Here is a 24,310-nt window from a genome sequence, read left to right as displayed (position 1 = left end):
ATGATCCACACCCCAGAATGCTGGCTGGATACCCAAGCTCAAATCAGGGGCACTTACTGCTTGACTTTTATATATATTTTTAGAAAGTTAAAACCTTCTGATTCTCAGAGGCTGTGTAATCTGAAGATAAAGGATACCAAGTGATACTAAATCATTTTAGGGGTCCTTATATAGCATTAGAAAACACTGCATTTATGGCACGTACTCAACAGCTGTAACAGTGTAGCCACTGACCAGGGCTGTGCAGGAGATTAGAACAGATGGTGCCTTCTGGATCTAAGAATTTCTGAATGCGCAAGTTATGGTTTGGTGTTATTTACCCAAAGCTCTCAAGCTTTGGGTATAGTCTCTCAAGCATGTTTTATTTGCTTTATCACAGAGTTAGGAGATTTCACTCCTCAGGAGTTTCCCTTCTGTAACCTCTGGCAGATGTGTAAGAAACCTCCTTATTAGTACCAAGTATGCAGCAGCAGAGAGGAAACAAGCAGAAAGTTAATGTTACCTTCACAGTGGCCCTTGTTCTTTCTCCAGCCAGGACAGCAATCCAACCTGGAGCCGTAGTGACACACCCCAGGCTGGCTCACAGCCCCCAGCTGCCCACGAGCTCTCGAGCTGCGTAAGGAAGGACAAACACTAGCTCCAGCAGGAAAATGCTCTAGTCCATTCCTCTGCATACCCCCTTGTACAATTCTCTTATGTTTTATCCACTGTCAGCCATTTCCTTTTCACTAAACCTAGAGCAGTGCTCCTAGACAGGAATGCAGACTTCCATTTGAGCAGAGAAACTGGGAAGATGGGAATGTTTCACCTGCAATAAATTAACTGTGCAAGGTAAACACTTTCTAATGAGAAACACGGAAAGGAAGAAAAAACAGCCAGTTCTCTTGCTAGAATGGGTCATCTTAACATCAATGAAGTCAACAGGGCTGTGTCAGTTTGTGTCACATGAACAACTAGATATGGTGCCATAACTGACAGCACTGTTGCCTCAGATGATGAAAGACTGATTCTACAGAAAAGTATGTTGAGGACATCAGACAGCCCCATAAAAGCTCACAACTTGCAGGCTCATAGCTACTGCATACATGCAAAGTGATTGCATAAGTGCAGACAGTCCCAAGCATTCTGGTTGAATGAGACTCCCTGATCATACAAAATTAATATTAATTTCACCTGTCAATAAGCCCAGGGGGTTCAAAGTCATTGTGCAGATCAACAGCTGCAGGAGTTGGAAGACCTGCCATATTAGTTGCCAAAATTATAAATCTGATGGAAATCCACAACTGTGTAAATCTTCTAGACCACCCCTGTGTTTCTATGTGTGCTGTGACTTTAATTCTCTTCTCCCTCTGCTTGCTGTTATTTAAATTGTGTACCACATGCCTGTCCCTTTTATGAAATTCTTTCCTTTATCCAAAATGCTCTGTCCCCATTGCTTTATTCAAGTAATAATTTAAAATGCATTTTCTTCAGAGAGTCCAAAGGGTTGGTTTTGACCCAGAAAAATTCCTGTGTGGTGAGAGCTTTGTAGTAAGTGATTTGGGCTCCTGAGGAGGGACAATACACTGCAACAGAAATCTCATGGTAGGGAAAAAAAAAAAGGTGGAAAAAGCCATTGGGCATGAACTTTTTCATTTTTAATCTGATGCACAAAAAAGTTAATACTTTATCACATTACAGGAGTGCTTTTCATGTATCCTCCTGTGCTTATCTGTAACAGTCACACTCACATCAAAATAGTTCCTGCAAATATCACTGAGGCAAACTAGAACAAATATATGCATACACTTCAAAGACACAAGATGTTACTCCAGAGTTTTCTTTAGTAGCTGAACCATTGGAAATAGAAGGAGTTCACAGGAAATGCATAAGCTCATGTATCTGAGATACTCTATACAAAGAGATGGTCTTCATGTCACCTGGCAAGTAGATAAGCTTCAGTACTGGAACAAATTATTCTGAAGCCACCCAACCTTTGCCATCAATGCAGTGATGCAGTTAACAGGAGTACACATTCTTGTGCATGAACATCCTCAGACAGGTGGAAGAGTTGAACAGCTCTAACTCCCCTGTGCCTGTGACAAATCAGCACCCTGCCTCTGCACCCTAGAGACAATAAAATAGCCTTTTTCCATTTTGTTATCCACATGCTGCTGCCTCACATCACTTGCAAGTATACAAGTTAAAGAAAATATGTTCTGCTTGCAGACTAGAAAGTGGCCTTGAATTCACCTGGATAGTAAATGTACATTCTGCCTGCATCCCAGAACATCCCTTTGAATGTATCTGGATAGTGCTATGACTCCCCTGGAAGGTTAAAATGCCTAAAGTCTGGAGGAAGAAGGATCTCATTCCTTTCCAAAAGGTGCTCGTTTTTACAGGAAAAATGGATTCAGTAGTATTTTATCTAATAATTTATTTTTTAAAAATAGTCATTATAAAGTATACAAGATCTCTCAAGATTTCAGAACAAACTTTCCTTAAAACTGGGGAATGTTCCATAGAGCTGCAAATTAAATTAACATAGCTGAACTCTATACATATTTCCCTGGACAAGGTCGAAAGACTTGTTCTGACTTTCACAAGAAGCATCAAGATAAAACTTACCTTTGCCAGAGAAAAAGATCAACTAGATCCCAAAATCTGTGAGGAAAACCAGTTTTGCCAGGCTAGTTCCTCTCAGCCATGAAGAATCAATACCCATCAGCTTAACCATTTCTATCAGGAGTTCAGCATTTTTTAAAAATTGTGGGAGGAGATTTTTTTCAGGCAGGCAGACCCTTTCTGGGAGAATGTTGCATGAACCTTCCTGGATACTGGGGAAAAAGTAATGCAGACTGGAGGCACAGGGTACTTCTGACCCCTCCTTTTTTTCATACTCCTGAAGGATTTCAGAGGAACAACCTAAAGTACCTGAGTGAGATGGCTGGACTTATCACAGGCTGCTGAGTGTGCAAAAAACTCCTGCCCTTGAAGAATCTGCAGCAAAAAATGTGACCAAAAAAGAAAGGCAAGAGGAAGCACAGTGTGCAGGTCAGATCACAGTGCAGGTCAGTGGAAGAGTGCTGTCTGAAGAGCTCTGAGAAGCAGCACTGGTGCTAAAGGTAACAAGTGGCTACTTAGCAGTCTAGAGTGCCCAGGGAGGAGAGAAGTCATTAACTTTATGTGGCTGTGGTATTGCTGATAGGACTTTGTGACATTTAACAAAGAACAGTAAGGATGAACAGTGAGCACAACAACCCAGGACCACCTGAGCTGAGGTGACTGAAATAAAGAGCTGGCTGCATTAGCTGTCACAAGATTGCTGTGACCAATTAGCACCATTTTAAACTAAGTGGGACTGAGTTTCATTGCTGCTGTAACCTGTATTGCTATTATGGTTTAGGAATGGTATTCCTCAAATCAGTCCCCCCCACCAACACTCTCCACAGCCACACAACACCCTCTTTTGCTCCCCAATTTCCCCTCACCCTTCCCCTTGCAGAAGGATGGAGTTGAGAATTGGAGGCACAATAGGCAAAGATTGCAGGCTGAGGCAAGAACAATTTACTGGATGATGGAAGGTAGAAGAGAAGAAACATTTCACACAAAAATACCCCAATAATAGACTAGACAGGGTCCCTCCACCACGTTTTCTTGACTGGAAAGAACCCCTTCTTCCTGGAGCACAGTCCTTTTCCCTTGCCCTCGTCAATGGTGTGAGGTGGTATAGAATAACAAATGTGCTTTCCCTAAGACATAAGAGCAGGTCAGGAGTTAATGAACTTCCAGTTCCTGAGGAGCTGACCACTCAACAGCCTCACATGTGCTGGAACAGCACACTGCCACTTGTTGATGAAATGTTTCCAGTCACAGATGTAATATTAAAGAAATAAGCCACAAAACATCTTGAAAGCTTCACATGCAGTTGCTGCGAATTCTCCCTTTACGAGCTATTCCCTTGCTGCAGCACTTCTGCTTCTGGAGAATTGGGAGAGGGAACACTGGAATGTCTTGGTCTGGAGTAAGTGGTTTGATTCTCTCTCAAAATCTCGTTCTGTTTCCAAAGCATACCTGCCTCCATAAACCCAACATCTGTGGTGACTGGCTGCTGGTGAAGGCAGTTTATGCTGGCAGACCAAGAGCCGTGGGTGCTCACACCTTCCCACAGATGGTGCAGCTGCTCTCCCGCCACTAAAGCCGCCGCTTTTCCCAGAGCGCGCGTCCCGGCTCCGGTGCAGTAGCTCGGGGAGCGGCTCACATGCCCGCTGGAGCGCACGAACCGGGCGGGCGCCGTTCAGCACCGCGGCCCCGGCCCGGCCGCCGGCGGGGCGAGCCCCGCGGACACGGGCGCGGGAGGGATCCGCGCACACCCGCGCCCGGCCGGAGCGCCCGGCACCCGCGGGGCCGCCGGGGAGCGGCGGTACCCAGCCCGGGCAGCCGGAGCCGCCGTGCCCGTCCCTCCCGCCCGACCCGCCCGCGGCCCCGCTCACCTGCCCGCGGCCAGCCCGGCGGCGAGCAGCGCGGCCAGCAGGGCGCTCCCGGGCGCCGGCACCATCGCCGACCCCGGCGCTGTCTGGCTGCCCCCCGGGCTGCCCCCCGGGCTGTCCCTCGGGTTGTCCCCCGGGCTGTCCCCCGGGCTGTCCCTCGGGCTGTCCCCCGGGCTGTCCCCCGGGCTGTTCCTCTGGCCGTCCCTCGGCGGCGCGGCGGCAGCGCCGGAGCGCGGGCGGGCGGCGGGTCGGGGCTGTATAACCGGGCGGGGCGGGGCGGACCCGCCTGGAGCCGGGGCGGGCAGAGACCGCAGCGGAGAGGGGCGGGTGGTCCCGGCCGGAGCAGGGCAGAGTGCCCTGGAGCCGGCCACGGAGCCACGGGATGCTCCCCTGCGGAAAGCCGTGCCACTCCGGCGGGCGGTACGAGCCCCGGTACGAGCCCCGGTACGAGCCCCAGCCCAGCCTGAGACTCACCAGTGCCACACCGGCGTGTCCGGTGCTGTGCCTGCGCAGGAACCCGCTGGCCCCCGTGGCAGCGCTGCCATGGGTTTCCATCACCGGAAAATGCATTTGCATCGAAAGCTTCCCAGGCTTTGCCTTGCAGGACCATCCCTGAACAAACTCTTTCCAAGATGCTAAGAACTTGGATATTAGGAAAAATCTTCTTTAGAAAAAACTTCTGCCAAGTTGTTAACATGTATTGCTGATTTCTTCGGACTTCTGAAAGTACAGATGTTCCGCCAAAGTACATTTAAGTCACCTTGTAGAGAGGAGCAGTGTGAAGTCAGAAGTACCAAAAGATGGCAAAATTAGTCCCAGGATTCAAATTACATCTGATTAAAATTAAATATATTTAAAAGAAACAAACTTACACACTACTGTTTATGTGTTGCACAGAATGGTAAAGACTATTTTTGTCCTGGATGATAGACACAAAAGCCATTGTCGGTTTGCAGCTGTGCTGCTGTCTTTCTGAAATGCAGCAGTATCTCAGTACCTTGAGGCTCTCCAACTTCTTTTGTTAGACTTGTCTTCCTGCATGGAAGGACTAGTCTTTTGATTTTAGTTAAATCAGCACCATGTAGAAAGCATATTATTTACTTAAAACTGAATTCAAAGACTCATGGTTTTATTCTGCATATTTATTCCAACAAATAGATATGAGTTCATCAGTTGAGTCTGAGCTTGCCACTAAAATGTTGATTGGTGTTCAAGACAAGTTTATTTGGTCAGTAGAGAAATAATTTCTGAACTGCGATGCATGTAGCCTGTTATAAGCCATAATTATTTCTTTTTTTTTTTTTTTTTTCACACAGTGACTTGTGGATAGGTCTGTCTGCTCTGGTGGTCCCTAAGTAGTATTTCACATTGACTGCTGGAATGGGACTGTCCCGGTCCCTGTGATATATTAGGGAAATGTTTATTGAGGCTGTAGTCATGGCTGTCTCTCAGATGAAAGCTAATGGGCAGTTCTGGCCTATCCTCCCAACCTTGCTCTGAGCTTTCACAGGAGCCCTTTCATACCAAGGTGATATAAGAGGGATCTGTGGCTTCTAGGGTCATATATAACATGTCTTACAGGAATGTCCCTCAGCTTTTAGAAAAACCTTTTTGTACTTCATACAATCCTGATCCCAAAGCACACCTCATGGCTGCTCTTGTTCATATATTTTCTTGATAATCTAGAATGCAAAATGTAAAATTAGTGGGATTACAATTATAAATCCTATTTCTAGATTGAACATATTTCTTGTTATTGTTTCATTAAATGCTGTCCCTAGCTTTTGGGTCTTAGCTGTTTTGTATTCCATTTTGTCATCTCTGGAACAAATGAGGCCCCATGATAAGACTGCTTTGTCCACTGAAGATGTCATTTCCCATTTTGGGTGAATAAAAGCTCTGAATTTGTGGAGGTGGGGGAGTCTTGCTCATCCCCCCCTCATTTCCTCCTTTGCCTGATGTACCAGATTGAATCAACAAGAGAATCACCAGCAAGCAAAGATGAAGAAGCAATTTGCCCTCTCCATTTATCTCTTGTCAGGGAATACCTGGAATGCTGAGCTTAGGTTTTTCCTATTTGTCTCACTTTTTCTCTGAAAGTTACTGTGGAACAGCTCCATAGACTTGTGGAACCTGGAACTTCCATGCAGAGGAGGAGATTCAGTCTCTAGAGCTTGCTGAAAGTACACAAAGTACAGGCCCTGGCAAACTCTGGCTGCACCATGATTTCATATGTTTTTTTCCTCTGAGGCTGTAGCTCCAATACACAAAGGGATGGAAGGGTGGAATGGAAGATGGAATGGAAGAAGTCTACAAGGCTATGGAAGAGAACTAGGTTTGTCCTTCTTTTCCACACTTTGTGTCCCTTCCCATGGAAAGAAAGGGGTTACATTTTCAAATTACGCCTTGAACTCTGAAACGTTCTGCAAGTCCCCTGTGAGGAACCCAACACCAAATATCCAATACATAATTCCCCCTATATGGGCCCTTTTTTCCCACCTGGCCTATCATGATTGATGTCTATACAATCCACGTGTGCATCAGGGATTGCCATTTCCAGCAGCTTTATGAATTAATGTAATAGGAGACCACTGTGTGGTTTTTGGGGATGAATTTTATAAGTATAGCTTCCTGGCTTTTGATGTGATATTCTTTAATTTCAGGTCTCCTGCCAAAAAGATTTAGACATTTTTTTTTCCCCTCATATAATTTCTCTACATACTAACACACAAATCTTTCATTACTTGACTACATTAGCCTATAACAAAAATAATTCAGTCACTGCTGACCCTCTTATATATAATACTTTCCATATAGTAGCCCAATAACATGGTGCCTCTTAGTAGTTTTTGGTGATTTTATAGTTTGTTCAGCCATATTTTGTTTAAAAAAAAAGTGAAGTTCATGTAATCTATACCTTTATTTTGTCATATCAATAAATGTTAAATGTTAAGTGACTATCCTGTAATTCAGTGCTTTGAAGCTTTAATCTTTGACAGTTTGTCCTTTTTATTTGAATTGTCAAAATATAACAGTTGGCAGGTGGCAAAAGAATCAAAAAAATTAGGGATTAAACCAGGTAGAGTGTGGACCTATCATAAACTTATTATGGGTCCACAGTTGCTACTTTTCAACTTTTGCTAATTTGCTGCTGCCTTTCAAGGTTACTGTATGGAAAATGGCAGTAGAATTCTGTTTGGATCCAGGTTCTATCCTCGTTTGTTCCCCTTGAGCATCTCAGTGCTGGCATGCTCAGTAACAAAGCAGAAACCACAGCCTAGTGGGGAAGCATACACTTGGTGTGACTTTATGGAATCAGTAGGAGGGTCTCCTTGGCTTCACATCACAAAGGTATTTGATCCTGAATTCCCAGATTATATGTCTGCTATCATGAGTTCAGGTTCTTTCTGTGTATTGATATTTGGAGTAGCTGTTGATGTAAGATTCTAACTTTTCTTATGCTGTAAATGTGAATTATTCAATCTCTATTTAGGAACCACAATGGACTGATGAAGTTGAAATAGAAATACTTCAGCTAAAATATTTACATTAAGCATAGATAGAGTAAAAAATAACTCAGAGCATTAAGGACTGAAATATTGCTATAATGGCAATAATTTCTATATCACTTTTTTTTAGTGAAGTTGCATATATACTGCCAAATAGTTTCAGATCAAGTTATTTCATAGATTTTTCATGGAGTAGAATAAATAGGGAAATAAAAGCAAACCATTTATTTTTTCTTGAATAATTTTATCAGCTTTAACAGACTATTTTGAAAGAGTAAGAAATCATTAATAGGATTTCTGAATTAGAATTCTTGAATAGAATAATGATTATAAAATCAATTGATCTTATTTTTTTTTATTTTGGTTTGCTTAGTATTGCTTCAGAATATCTTGAGTAAAAAAAATCAGTTCAAAGTTGAAATTCTTGAAATTATTAACTATGATCTGAAGCTTTAGAAAAACTATCAAATACCCAGAGATTTATGAGACCTAGTAATATTGCTTCATTTAGACTATGCATGTGAAGAAAAGTTGACAGACTAGATTGTTAAAAGCAGAGCACCAGGATTAACAAACCTTTGCTACTAGGAAAATTTAATTGTAACCTCAACCTACTTTTTAGCTGACATTATAAAATACTCTCAGAAGTGGTCTGTTTACATTCCTTTGGTATTTGATAACATATTTCAGATTTCTGCCATGGTTAAACTCAGCCCTGTGGTTCGTGGGGCAATGCCTGCTGTCCTTTGTGTAGCAGCGAGTAGGAATCCATTGGCAGGATCAGCCTGGATCCCAGATATCCTTAAGAAGGGTTCAGTGTATATCTAACCAAGTTATGGTTTCTATGAGGGAATCCTTATTTCTGCTCAAAAGTAATTGCAAGCATAAAAGCTCAGTGTTTAGGAAATGCTTTGTATTGTACTATGTTAAATAATTAAAAATCATACACTCAGGATGATGGGTGGCCTAACACAGCATGAACAAGAGCCTGTAAAAATTATACCATCAGGCTGGAGATCACTTTTCTAAACATATAAGTAAGAGGTTTCACATGCTGGGTTTATACTCCACAGCCTGGAATTCCAAGAGGAGTGATGAATTTATTTGGCAGAAGCAACTGAGCTGAAGGATATATGTGCCTGTTTAATGACTGCTTCAGGAGAACATGAAGAACTCAGCAAAATCTGATGAAGCTTATTTTAGCAGCTAAGACAAAGGTCATTAAATGAAAGGAAGACAATATGGAACTTATGAAAAATCTGAAGGCACCATAGATTAATATATGGTGAATATATGAATATATATGAATATATTCATATATATATATATTCATATATAGTAATATATTCATATATATGAATATATGGAAATGTCTACTCAAGGTTTTCTTTGTTGTCATTTGGTTTTCTGGCATGGATATTCATTACTGGTTCTGTTGTGTCAGGTCTGCTTTTGAAGAGCATCTTAAAGTTTCAGCTAAAATCCATTTCATATGGTCCATGAACCTAAGAATGTTGAACAGTCAGCCACAAGATTTACTTCCAAAGTGCAATTCTGATTTGAACTAGAATGCAGATGTAGAAACACCACCTGTGTCTGCATTGTGGACACTACCAGGATTACAACAAATAAATACTGGCTCTTTGGAGAAAAGTCTTTCCAAAGGGACTCAAACAAAGTTTTTATCTGACTGTCTGCACTTATTTTTATTTTTATATGCTCTTTTCCCTAGACCTTAATCTTCAGTACTTAAAAATGGGCTGTATAATTTTTTTGAAAATATTCCCCTCATATCTCTGCTCCTAAAAGAACCACCTTGCCTCATACATGTGTAGAAAGTATTTTTCACATCTAGATAACTTTTAGATAAACATTTTCATTTGTTTTCACATTTTGTCACAAAATAGTACCTTTTACCATACAAGAAATTATTTTGTTCTTTGGTTGCTTCTCTTGTTGGCCAAAATAATCTAGATATGGCTTTTATTGTAGTGATTATCTGCTCTTTCCACTACACAGCAGCCATACAGGAATCATTGAGGAGTCTGGAGTTCAGTCAAATATGATACTGAAATGGCAGATGAAAGTTTTGGAGGACATGTTCTTACTCTTCAGCTGAACTGCCTGAATTTCATCAACTTCCCTGAATTCATTTGGTCAGTGTCCTTTACCTCTTTGTCTCATAACATTTATGAATACTCTTGCCCTCATGCAAATCTTAAGAGAATCCATAGAGGATTCGACAAAAAAAATAGAAGTAATGCAGAATATAGTTTATTTTTCAGTACTGACTGTTCACATAAACATTTGGTGGATACAGTTTCATATTTACAAGTGCACACATTTAAAATTTTTTTTGTCTTAGTGCTTTTAGAACTCTTAGCATTGGTTTTGGTCCCAATCTGAGATCCAGGTAGATTTTTGAGCTGTGTTTCTTGCATAATCAGAACTGTCCTCTTGAAACTCATTGGCTATTTTTTTTTTCAAGGGCTAGAAATCTTTGCAGGCTTTTGGAGTTGAGCACTGTTATTTTCCTTGGGTGATGCAGACATCTTTCACTACTCAGCACTTTTGTTCTCTGTTCCAGGTAGCACTTAAATCTCATTTCTGCATTTGAGAGGAGGCTCCCAAGGAGCCTCATTGCAGTTTTCCAATACTCAAAGGGGGTTCCTAAAAAAAGAGGGAGAGCAATAGATCAATGCTCTACATAGATAGATAGTGAAAGGACAAGGGGGAACAGGTTAAAAGTAAGAGAGGTGAGATTTAACTTGGATATTAAGAGAAAGTTCTTTGCTGTGAGGGTGGTGAGGCACTGGAAAATGTTGCCCAGAGAAGTTATGGATGTCCCATTCCTGGAACTGTTCAAGGCCAGGTTGGATGGAGCTCTGAGCAACCTGGTCTAGTGGGAAGTGTTCCTACCTAGGGCAGAACTGGCCTTGAACTATATGATCTTTAAAGTGCCTTCCAACCCAAGCCATTCTATGATTCAGTGATTTGCCTTTCTAAGTAAGCATCTGTCTCTTTGTTTTGAACCACTCTTTCTTGGAACATTTTCCTTCAGCTTGTATTCCTCTCCTTTAAATTTTGCATGACCATATATAAGCTTATATGTGAATGTATTATTACAGGTATTTTAAAAAATAAACATCTGTTTAACATCTATCTGCTGCTAATATGCAGTGTAAAGTTAAATGTATGCCTTAAGTCCCTCTTGGAAAATAATTTGGCTGCTTTTCTTCTCCCTTCCCAGCTGTGTACATATTGTAAGCCATAGTGCTTATGTCCAACAGCCTTTTCCCTTCCCTTCCCTTCCCTTCCCTTCCCTTCCCTTCCCTTCCCTTCCCTTCCCTTCCCTTCCCTTCCCTTCCCTTCCCTTCCCTTCCCTTCCCTTCCCTTCCCTTCCCTTCCCTTCCCTTCCCTTCCCTTCCCTTCCCTTCCCTTCCCTTCCCTTCCCTTCCCTTCCCTTCCCTTCCCTTCCCTTCCCTTCCCTTCCCTTCCCTTCCCTTCTATGGCTATGCAGAAACATCTGCTTTCTGTTATCCTCTGTGTCCAACAGAAAACAATAACAGTTGCTCATTAAGAAGTTTTAATGTTTAACTTTTGCATGGCAACATTCAGAGAAAGAAGACCTCCCAGTTTTTTTCTTGAAGAGCTTTGTTATTTTCTCACCATAAACTCTCCAGAAGGTTTTTGGCAGCTTTGTCACGATACTCAGTTTCTTGCCTGGAAGCCTGACCTCCTGAAATATCCCATTCTTACACTCTCCAGTCTTCAATCACATGGGCTGGTGTGCTTACAGTAATTGGAAAATGATTGCTCTTAAAATAATAGCTGTTGTTTCAAAATATATAAAATACTTCAGAACTTCCTTGTTGACACCCTTAACAAACGTTTGTTCCCATGAATGCACAGTATGGTTCTCAACTAGTCCAGACCAGGACTAGCTCAAAAGCAATTTGGTTTCAGTCTGATTGGTAGGTGTTCTATCATTTAATCTACAGTTACCTGTGGGCTCAGTTCAGGAAAATGGAAATGCTCTGCTTTTCCCCATTGCCCCAGAAATGTGGAATATGTGTTATAAGAAAAAATTCTGAATGGAAAAAGAAGTGAATAGTACTATATTGATGAATATTAATTTCTAGATTATTTTATTATCTGGTTAAAAGTCTTTTGAACTCTTTTAACACCTCATAAGACAGGTCATCCTTATGGAAGTGGCTGTATGGTGTTAGTATAGATGTTATACAGAGAAATTTGTTGGTAAATGATATAGTAAAAGAGATCAGGTCTAAAGGGAAAGGTCAAAGTTACTTGCAAAAGCTCCGAGTAAGCTGATTTTACTCACACTCATTCTTACTTGCACTTACCACAAGCACCAGATGTGCCTGAGTGGTCTGACACCATGTGGGACACAAAGGACCAGAGAAACTGGCTACTGAGTCCTTGTCACAGCTCTGGGGCTCTTCATTGGGGTTGGCAGTGATTAATTACTTTTTAAAGAAATATTTCATGTCCATTTAGGAATAGTGTTTATCCTCCTGTTGTGATAAGAGGAGGGAATGGTGTGTATGATGTTCTGCAGCCTTGTTGCCATCCACTCCTATGTTCAAAATGTCTTACATTAATGAGTAATTTCTGCTGAGTTCTTATCACAGTGTGTGTTGTCTGGGTTTGACACATTCCTCAGTGTGATTGACTGGGAACTGCCTTGTTCATTACATTATTTTTTTAACCCTCTTTATGCTGTTTTCTTCTAGTGCTGTCTCTTTTTCTTGCACACATTTCCATTCATAATTAATTCTTAGCAACCCCAAAACCTTGGTTACAAGCCTTTCCATCCTGGCTACAGTTATAGGAAAATCCTAAAATTACAGCTGTGCAGGACTTAGGCAATGGGAATGGTGCTTTCCCCCTAGCAAGAAAAGACACAAGCTGTGTGTGGTTCATGATAAGAACATAATTTGGCAAACAACACAACTCAGGAAGATGCATAACTCTAAAGCTTATAGGAAAGCAGAATGTAACAAACCCACACACCTTCTCCTATGTATAGCTGCATAAAATTTGTTAAGGAGAGGCCCGGTCTCTGTCCCATTCAAATAGTGCCAGGCTATGTGTCATAATGCCAACACTGTGAAAACTTTTTCTCTTCAGCTTGAGAATTATCCTTTTTTTGAAGAGAAAAGTAATGAAATCATTACCCCTGGAGTATAATGATATTTTAGAACATATTTATCACTGGCCCATGTCAGAATTCTTATTCTGGAAAAAGAAATTTATTTTTTCAACTGAGTACATGTTTTGTATGTATCTTCATTTATATCACCGTCAAAATCTTCATCGTCAATAAACTCTGAGATCTTGATGCCACTGTGTTTGAGGAAGTAAGGACCCCACAACATAGATTTAAAGAAAATAGATATTGTAGGATAACAGTGCAAGACAACACTGATTGATGGTAGGATTGAGCAGACAGCTGCATACCTGCTGGTTTTGTTTAGAAATGTATCCTGCTGGTATCTGCTGTGCTTGAACATGTAAGAGTGTTCAGTTTTCCTTTTTCAACTGTGGACCAAATTCCCTGCTATTCTAAATGGGAATGTTTCCATTTTGAAATATAAAGTGCTTCTCCATTGTACAGCATTTAATATTAACTTTCTGTATTCAGCGCAGATGGATTTATATTATGCTGCCTGGCGTTTTTTTCTTTTTCTTTTTTTTTTTTTTTTTCCATTACTGGTTTGGCTAAGCAGACAGGTGGAGGTGGATAAGTATATGTGCAGGTTGAATGGATGCCAGGTGTAGAAACCATCTGCATGATGTAATCTGCAGAGCTCCACAGTGCTGGTAACAAAACCAGACTCATATCAGCAGTTGCTGATATCATGGTGTGCTTTTACTGGGCACCATGTGTTTTGTGTATCATCATTCTGACCATGTGTAGTAACTTCAGATGTTTGATAAGAATGAGTGATGGCTAATCCTGCCTTGCTAAACAAAGTCCAGTTTAGGCTGGGTGGAATGACAGACTCTGTCACTGCTCTGTAATTGTGTTTGTGCAGTGTAAATGACCACCATGAGAAAATGGACACTGGGTTACTCCTTAGCAAACAGCTGCCTATGAACATTGTAGATCCACGTGCAGTGTAGTGTAGGGTCAGTCTCATTGTAACAAGTGTTTTTCTAAATGCCACTTCCTGCAGGCAGATGGTGAGAAACCTTTGCAGAGGAGGTACAGGGATTCCAAAAGCTTTCAAGATGAAATCGAGGACTGGAAAATTTTATTTAGCCTTCAGCTTCCACCCTACTTCTTACAATCTCCATTCTGCTTTTGCACTACGGTTCTGTGAGTCTGTGAAGTATATTTATACATTTCCAAGTAGTTTTGCACTTTATGACTGGTTCCCAGCATTTCTGGATCTTAACCACTACTTGATTTAAATAATCACCATTTTCTGGGAAAAAATCCCAAATGTAGGAGTTTGTCCATTAATTATATCTTGATAGAAGTGCTCTGATATGAGATTAAACAGGTGGACTGCTCCTTTCCAGAAAGTTGAATCAATCATCTACCTTGATCAATTACTTGGATTTGAATACCTTTATCATTAATTTCAATCAGCACAATGAAAAAAGTGTCCTCTCACTAGAAATAGCAGAAATTGATATGTCATGATTTGAAATTGCATTTGTGGCTAACGAATCCTTGTGTGACTTCATAATTCTGAGTCTGTCAGAAAGTTATCTTCCCCATTACAGTAAAATAGACATGTTTATTAAGCTTAGATATAAATCACATAATATGCAGTTTGTTAAAAAAGAGAGTCTGGCCTGTGGGAGACATCCATTGCATTAGTGGGGTAATGCTGAGCCCTGGTGACAGTGGAAGCTGTGTAGACACTGTGGGCTGTGCAAGCTGCAGAATGCTATGAAAAGGAGGATTAAAAGTAAAAAGGTGAGTTGTGTCCCAGAACTTCTGACTGCCCAGTGCATCTTCCTGAGAAAAAGGAAGGAGCAAGTAAGAGCTTTAGAGTGTTAAAAACCTTTTGTTTCAGTGTTTGAAGAGGGTTGTCTTTCTCGTTGACCTTTATGTAGGATATGTACATAGGATATGTACTTTCCTGTTCTTGAAATTAATGCTGTTTATGGTATAAGTCTGATCAGTTAATAATATACAGAGAGGCAACTGTTGTTTGCACCTCTTGGAAGTGGAATCCAATGGGCAGTGTCTTCTCTCCACAGCAATCTGTTTAAGAGAGCAAAGTTACATCTCCTGCCTTGAACAATAGTGGTCTCTGGAGAAAATCTCTTATTCAGAAACAATTGCATGGCTTTGGGTCACAGAGTGTTCATTGCTTTCTGGAGGCAGATTATAATACTGAATAAATGCCAGTATCTTTCTGTGTTTTAATGTGCATAATTGTGCTGGTTGTCCCCATTTAATTGAACCTTTATTTCACACATGTGCTGCTAATTGCTAAAACATCCCCATGTGGGGAAAAATGGCAGGAAATACAAAGTAGAGAAATCCCAGCCATCTTGCAGCAAAATCTGTGCTCTTTTGTCGTGCACACAATGCATTCTTTTTTCTCTTTCATAACTCCATGTGTTTTGTTTGCTTAGAATGGAGCTCTTGATTTAGAAGTGAGTAGGTCACTTCCTGTGTGTTGGGGCATTTCTCAGAAACTTCAGCCTTTAAGCCCCTGTCTGTGGCAGGAACCAAGTGGCTGAGCATGGATTTCATGACTCAGGATCATACAGGAATGTTATGATGGATGTTTTTAACAAGTAATTTACTGAAGAAGTGTCTCATCAGGAGAAATAATTTTTCATCTTTTCTCACATATTTTTATTTGTTGTTATTTTCCCTTTGAGGATTAAATTGACCTGTACTTCTGGCTGAGAATGATTTCTGCAGGGACTGAGAATATGAAATTCTCCTTGTCTCTTCTAACAAGCTTCATGTTCAACAAAACACAAAATTAAATTGCTGATGACCTGTAGTACATGCTCAGTTTGGAAGTTTGATATTTAGGGAGTGTGCCATCAACTGTCAGCAGTCATCAACTGTTCTGAGTACAAACACGGCGTGGGCAACCAGATGGGAACAAGTTGTTAGAGGTATGAAGGCAACCTGAAGTTATCATTTACTGTGGCATTACAGCATTTGAAGGGTTTTTCAGACAGACCAGCAGGAGAAATCTCCCCATGACCATTCCTCAAGTTTGCTACTTGTGCTAGTCTGGAATGTGACAGGTGGCAGCACCATAGTGCCAAGATGAAATAATTGATAACAAAAACATCCACAAGCTGGGAATGATGATACCTAGTTTATGCATAGGCTGGATTCCTCTCTTGGGTTGGTACTGCCTGATAATGATGTTTAGATACTTGGGGCAGGGATGGCAGCATAAACCAGCAGATACAACCTGTACTACCTTCTAATTGTTTCTGGAAAAGGTATTGATTTTGGCTTACAGGTTGTGGTCACAGACACATCAAAGATAAACAAGAAGTGATCCATTGCCTTCAGTAGGCAACTTAACCCAATATTTATGGTCATGATGACACCAAACAGTCTCTCTGCTGTTTGGTGTCAACAACAATTTAACAGTCTCACAATGATAAATTCCATTCCTTGCTGAAAGATGAAGAAATTGCCTTGCATTGCATATCTTAGTGTTAATGTTTTTTCCCCCACCTTCTCTGATTTAACATAACCTAACTTGGTGATTTTTTGTTATGATTCTGAAAACTTGCATTCTTTTCCTGCTGGAACAGTGGCTTTACTAGTAGTGACTTGAGAAGAAATGGAAATAAGTTTTGGTAACTTGGGAAAAATCTCCTCTGGACAATAAAACATTTGTTTATATTTTTGAATTTATTTCCCTCAAAAGATGGCACAGCACACAGAACAGTGAGTGAGTAAATGCCTTAAACAAAACTGGCATAAATCCCAGTGCATGTAAATAACTTGTAATAAAGAAATTGCATTATGTTTGGCACTCCACAACTCAGAAGGGCTCTCCTCTGCTACGTATTTCAGAATCCCCAGACAGGGTCACCCTGAAGATTATCTCCTTCTCCATTGCTGTGAAAGCTCTGAGTTATTATTTTTTTTGTCTCATTCTTTCATAAGAAACACAGCAATAAAACTCACTAATCTGTCCTCCCACAACACCCTGCTGATAAGATGTGTAAATCATAAATGATTCCTTCCAATTACAGTAGATTTGTTTCAGAGAAAGAAGGAAAAATTAAAATGGGAACCTAGGGAACAACTGAATATTGCTTTTGCATATCTTCAGAGAAAATTTTTATTACTAGTATTAATAATAATCCCCAAAGTTTATTCTGGAAGAAACCTACCTCTTCTCATGCCATCCTTTCTCAGACCTTGGATATAAGTTGTGTGTTTCTATTAATGGGATAGATAGATAGATAGATAGATAGACAGACAGACAGACTGACAGGAGGGATGCCACTGGTTGCTGCCTGCCAGTGGGGCAGTGCACTGCTCATCACAACTCCTTGAGACACCACCCTGTCCAAGCTCCTGCCTGTCTTACTGGCCACTGGTTTGTTGATCAGGGGGTGTGGCAAAGGCCACCAAGGTAAATTGTCTTTTCACAGGAAACAATCAGGTTGCTTCAGTGTGATAAGTCTCTGCTGTTCTGTCACCTGTTCCAAGACAAGCCTCCACGCACTCCAGCCATTCCTTTACATATATTTACATATACCTATGGATGTGAAGAGATAACTCAATGCACATAAACACAAATGAGCTTGCATTTAAGATGCCATGTCACTTGTCTTTAGCAAATGACAACACCTTGGCATGGTTCATTTCTAGAGCACAAGAAATCCAAGATGCTCAAACCTAGAAAAAATTTGTCCTGTCCAAATTTTGTCAGTCAAATACTCTTAAAGGATACAGAAATCCAAAAGGTGGCAGGATTTTGGAATTGGGATTTAGTTCACTAAATGAGGTAAACACTGGAGGCAGGTCATATTCTCTTTTCAACCTCCTTGCATTGATGCTGTAGGACTTAAGAATGCCCCAAATCCTAACCAGAACTCCTTCAGGCTTATAGGAGGTTTCTAACTTTTGGAGAACTTTTGGACTGTAATTTGATGTGCATTTTTCTGTCTGCAGCTTTGGATTGAGCATTTTCCATCTCCATCTGCTCATTTTTCACCTCAGAGCCGCTCTATTGTGCTGTTGTTTTACAAGAATCTGAATGTCTTTTTCCTGTAAGGTATTGATACAGAGAGTCAGGTCTGAGAGGGAGATTAATGAGTTTCTGCTCCAATATGTTTATATGTAAAGTTTTGTTTTGTTTATTTTGAAATAAACAAACAAATTACTTCTCCATTACTAAATGATGCAAAGAAGACTGCCAGAAGCATAATAAAAACTGTGTTCTTTTACACTTTCTTTGTTTCCATAGTACCAAAATTGGACAAAAAAATCTCATGGTATAGAAAAATGGAAAGACTTAATTAGCCATAACTACAGTGTAACAGTAGTAGTAGTAACAGTGACTGAGAAAAGGTGGACAAACATTTTTCCTTTATTGTTAAAGGGGGAATTATTATTATTATTATCTGATTTCTTCTACATCACTCTCAAAAATGCATATTTAGGGTTTTCCTAAAGGTGCCAGAGGTAACAAAATACTCTTGAAATCGATATCCTAATCTAAATATATTTTTTCCTTTTTAAAATCCTTTGCTCATATTAACAGTAAAAAGAATAAACAGTGTTGTTTCTTCAGCTTTGAAATTTACCATTAAATCTGTCAAGAGGATTATTACAACTACAAAGCTATTCCTTGCAAAATGAGTTTGTATAGTAAATGTTGCCATTGTAAACTTGGAGGCTTTTTATAAGATCAAAGTTATAATATTACAATTGTCAAATTGAGATAATATTTCTGTTAAATTTGGATTATGTATGTTGAATATATGCACATTTTGAAAGTGTGCTTGTAAATGTGCTCCTACACTATTGCTTATCTTTGAGTGGATTATTTCTAGAAAGACCTGAAGGGCTGGAAAAAGGAAACAAAGGGTGGAAAAAGATTTTAAACTCAGCAGGCTAACTTCCAGATTTGTAGACAGATTTTAAAAATAACTTTTTCTTCATATTGGAATTGCCTCCCACAGCAGAAATGAGACTATTATCATATTATAAACAGAAATAAAAATTTGAAATTGTGACCAGGCAGCTTACGAAAATGGACATTGAATCTGATCTGAATTGAGAGCACAGGGATGTTCAGGCCCATATCTAGTCTAGTAACAGAAGGTACATAATTTTTCTCAAGCTCTTGGACTGAAACGTTGAAATTTTTTGGGTTTAGAACCTGGTTGTTGCATTTGTTTCTTATATGGTGGCAGATACACTACATGAGAAAATCACCAATATTATGTGGTAACAGAAGTCCATACTTTGGTCCAAGAGTTGATAATGGTATGGTTGCTTAAGTGCTGTTCCACTATGTCTAAATTCTGTACACACTGATATTGACATTATTTTATTCCTCTCACGGTGCTAAAAAAAGGTTATCTCTGCCTTTTAAAAATTGAAATCAACTTGTCTTTTTTAGATTACAATTCTTAGCATCTAAATTATTTTTATAGTAAGAAAATACTATAGCTAGCAAATGGTGAATCATGCAAAAAATATCAAAAACTGAGATTATAATGGAGTTTTAGATTAATTTTCCATTCTGAACAACGACAGCAGAGTAGATCTATTTTGCTTTTAAAAATGTGCCAATAAAATGATGTGTTGGAGTATGATTGTTATAAGCCTATGAGCTTGTCAGTCTTCTTGTTCCCCAGTAAAAGCAAACACATACCCTACCTTTCCTTCAGGATACATGGTGACAGTGTGTCCAGGGCACAGTGGGAATGTCCTGGAGACAAGGAGCTGAACAAGGAGCCCGTGCCCTGTGCTCTGCCAGGTGAATGGTGGCTATTTGGCCACAGTGGCTGTGTGTTATCAGCTTAGTGACACATTTCAGGCTCAGTCTGACCCAAGGCCCATTAGCTGTAGACAGAATTGCTTTGCACACACTGAGCTTCCTGAGGAGGATGCTACATCAGCTGTGAAACACATAAAATTGGATATATGGCTGTGTTAATCTGGGCTTCTCCCTGCTCTGTTGGGCACACTCAGCCTGGCACAGTCAGAGCTCTGACAGGCTCTTGTGAGTGCAGCCTTTGCAGAGCTGCTTCCCTCAGCTACGGATTGCCATGTTTCATGGTAATTCTGAGCACTTCAGCACATGTTTAATATCACAAATGTCTCTGTTTCTGTGTCTCTGTAGTAAAATACAGGTCTCAAGGTAGCATTTACCCTCTCTCAAGCACCAGAACAGGAAGGAATGTGTTCATAACATTACTGAGCTGGGGATATAAAAATTAATGGAAACCAGTTCAAATACATTAATGTTTTTGCGCAATGCTCATTTCTTGAGATATTATGTTATGATGTTGTGTATTTGTATATTTTGTGCACTTGCATCACCAAATTAGGAGTTAATTTGTAGCAATATTTTAAAGAGAAATGAAGTATTATCATTGAAATGTATTAGTTTTACACAAGTTTGGTATGAAAGTAGGGAACTTTGACAAGTAGTAAATGGTGTTCTGGTTCTAGTCCACCCATTAATAGCAACCAGAAAACAGAGAACAGAAAAGGATCAGATTCTCCTCTGGATGTATTACAGCTTGTCTTCTCAATGGGAATTAAGTTTGTGCATCTCAAGGAGAAACTTGGCCCTACACACATGTTTTTCAGACCTGGCTGCATGGCCAGCCTCTTGAGACAAAAACATAAACTATACTGTGTCTGCTGTGAGACTACATTTCTTGGGGAAAAAAATAAAACAAACCAAAAAATGCTTCTCACTCTTTTTCTTATCTGTGAAGTAATTTTTTCTCCAACTTAGTAAAAAGGGATTTGAGACACTTTCTCTTTTTTGTTTCTATTGCTTTTTCATCTCCATAGTGGTTAGATTCTGCTGTATTATTCTGAAGCATAAAACTGTATTTCTTTTAGCTCTTGAAGGTTTCCTGAATATTTGCCTTCTATATATTGCCAGGCCTTGTTTTGGTATCCCATAAATCATAGCAGGACTTGCATGCTTAAAAGGCTGTTAAAAGGAGCGTACCATTCTTCTCTCCTTGAAAATACTTGGTTTAGATATATCATGTACACCAGTCACCCTGATTGAAAGAACTTGTAGGCAGGGAGCTCATTTCCATTGCAAAGCCATTGTATGAGGAGACCATTCTGTAATATGTAGAAGTTTTTCTGAAAAGAGGTGACTGAAAGTTGCTGCCTGATACTTGGTTTTATCTGGTGGTGGTTCCACATGCTTTGGGTAGTGGGTGTGACTATGTTAGATTTGTGCTGCCTAACAACATTTAGCTGTGGCAAGAAAAGAAGCTGGAGTAAGTGAATCACAGTCAAGGTGATTGCTATAGGGTGCCTTCTGCTACAATCATAGCTCTAAATTCATCAAGCCTTTTCTTGACAATAAGTAGAAGTGACTATTTGCATCCCTGAAGTACTTTTTTGATCTCAAATCCTGCAATACTTTGTCAGAATATATCTTGGACCTTAGTACTGTGGGTAAAGAGAATAGGTAATTGTTTGTAAGTATAATAAGCCTGTGAGGTATTATAAAAAAATCTACTGACAAGGAAAGAGCTGAAGCTTGTTAGTCACCATGGGCAATGTAGGGCCTACCCTTGGTCATGGTGATAAAAGCCTGTTGAAATTCTGTTGTTGAAAAATTCCACTTATGTAAAACCCTGGAACAGTATAGGAATTACTTTCTTCTCTTGAAATGTAAATTAAGAACACATATTGAGCTTTTCAGTCACATCATTTTGGCTTTGAGGTTAAATTAAGCAAATTAGTTATGCAGAGTCAAGCACTTAAATAATGCACTTAAAGACAAGATTATTCAGTCAGCAAAGGCACAGCTGAAGCAAATCACTGCATAAGTCCATTGTACAATAAAGGCTGAAAGTAGAGATGCACAGTCTGAAGAACTTTGACTTTGCTTGTACTGCAACAAGAAAGAGCCTTCAGAAAGGGCCTCCTGAGGATTTATTTCCCAAGTATTTGGAAGTTGCTGACTGAGGTAAGAGCTGAATGATCAGATAATCATCTGGCATTAGTTATTGAGCTCCCACACATGTTCTGTTAAATAAGCCCCTACTTCTGCATGATGGGTGGTGGTTTGATTGTTATGAAGTTATATGGAAACATATAATTGCTGGAAAAAGTGAGATTTACCTTATCTAATGCTATCTGACCAGTCTCAGGCTGGGACATGTGGTTCTCTGAAGGTGACTAGGTCCTTGTTGGAAGGTGAAGGAAGGATGACTTCCTTGTGCACAGGCTTTCAGACACCCCAGCTTGGGCAGGCCACTCTCAGCTGCCACTCTCCTTCACTGTTCTACAGAAATGGTTCAAATCACCTCCTTGCACATACCAGTTACCTCTAACTTGCTGGTAGAATCAAACCATCATAATCCAGATCATTAGTAAATGAAGTATCTCATCTGGCCCTTTGGGCAATGTCTGTCCAAAGTCCACCAAAGAAAGCAGGCTTCTAACATATTTCCAAATATACCTTAACTGATAAAATACAACAAACTTGCACTGATGAAGAACTATCTCCCCAAAGAGCAGCAGTTTTCCAGGCACCAGACATTTTCACCTACATTGTGATAGAGTTATTTAGGATTTTCAGTAGCTCAAAATACAGCTTTTAACTTATGCAATCTTAAAACAAGTGGCAAATGAAGTGACTCTACTCAAAATAGTCCTCAGGGAGCATGTCAGAAGTGGTATATTCTTATTTTTGCTGAAAGAAATATCTTTATTAGTGTCACTGTTTTCAGTTATGAGTAAATGGTTTTTGGTGTGTTTTGATTTTTTTATAGTAAAATATACAAAAATTTTATATTTTTCATGTACCTGATATTTAATTTTGTTTCCATATCACCCACCTGAACTGCTGTGGAGGCCATTTTTTTTACACTGTTGTGAACCTAAAGGAGATATCTTAGGATAGGGGGACATGAATGAGATAAATTTGCTTGAACATTGATTAGGGAACCATTAAATAGGTGCAGCAGCCTTTGCAGTGAAAGGAGATGGTGATGGAAAACTCAGAGGGAACTGCTGGATCTAAGCTGGGCTGTGGAAGTGTACAGCAAATTATTTGAATTGTAGTGTTATATGGTATTATAACTAGAGAAATTATTGTCTTGTCAGTGCAATGCTCTTTGGTGGCTGCAAGAACAAGTCTTGGCTTTAACATTTCCTCACTTCTCACTGATTAGCTAAGGAATGTTAATATTTCTACCAAAGCTTTCACATGTAATTTATATGCTGCTGAAAAGTACTTTGACACTGTAACTTTATGAGCAAAAATATATGATCATGCAACATAATATCTGAAGACATTTGTGAAGTGTTTTCCAGATAAAAAGCCCTCCTGTCTGTACAGAGCCAATTATTCTTTACTACCTGCTGTATCATGAAATTTTAACAACAAATAGACTTTTTAGGAACAAAGTAGTACCCAGAACCTTAGGATGACCTGCAATTGTATGCCTTCAGCTGATTATTTCAGCAGTAATATTTTGTTAAAGATTGGATGTGAACATACCCTGTCTCTTAATGTAAATGCAGGAAAATTTATAAAAAATCTGAAATAATATGATTGTTAAGAGCAAAAACAGACATGTGTATATAACACACTAATGGACAGTGATTGAGTCCAGGTTAGCTTGCAAGTAAAAGCTTGTGGAAGGGGAGTAGGAAAATCAAAAATAAAAGAAGGAGCACAAAAAGCCCAAAAGACTGCAAGAATCATTTTGTCTAGGACCAGGATAAAGAAGACAAAGGACATTTGAACTGAATATGGTCAGGAAAAGGTGCTTGATACAATCAACAAACCTTGACTTTTCCTGAGCTTTGGAAACCAGAACTTTTGAAATTATTTAAAAATACTTTTACAAAATTATATGGCAGCAACATCTGTACATGTACATTCTACCTACCTCACATGGAATACTTTTTTTGGCTAGTTGTCCTTGCCTGAAAGCAGCTTGGCCAGTGGGAAACTGTCAGCTGAATTTACCAGAGAAAAATAATTATAACTACAACATTTAAAATATAGACTTCTACTGAGTGTGCAGAATTACATCCAAAGAAACGTTATCAGGGTTCATATCAAATGCTTTGAGAAGATGTCAGTAGTGCTGAGCATTTTTAACAAAGAAAATATGATGATA

At 39.8% G+C, this 24,310-nt stretch overlaps 1 protein-coding gene across 1 annotated transcript in view; it reads right to left on the bottom strand.

Annotated features, from left to right (window-relative positions):
• The window catches only part of EGFL6 (EGF like domain multiple 6), a 30,251-nt gene extending 25,687 nt beyond the window's left edge, over nt 1–4,564 (bottom strand). Inside the window, exons 1-2 of the mRNA XM_021535574.2 lie at nt 4,473–4,564; nt 503–612 (exon numbers count right to left, since the gene is read on the bottom strand). Of these exons, the coding sequence (XP_021391249.2) occupies nt 503–612; nt 4,473–4,537 (175 nt within the window). The 5' untranslated portion in view covers nt 4,538–4,564. The remainder of the gene's footprint in view (nt 1–502; nt 613–4,472) is intronic.
• Nucleotides 4,565–24,310: the final 19,746 nt, after the last annotated feature.

The sequence above is a fragment of the Lonchura striata genome, chromosome 2 (assembly GCF_046129695.1).
Source record: "Lonchura striata isolate bLonStr1 chromosome 2, bLonStr1.mat, whole genome shotgun sequence".
Taxonomy (NCBI): Eukaryota; Metazoa; Chordata; class Aves; order Passeriformes; family Estrildidae; genus Lonchura; species Lonchura striata.
This window is presented reverse-complemented; position numbering and strand designations above follow the sequence as displayed.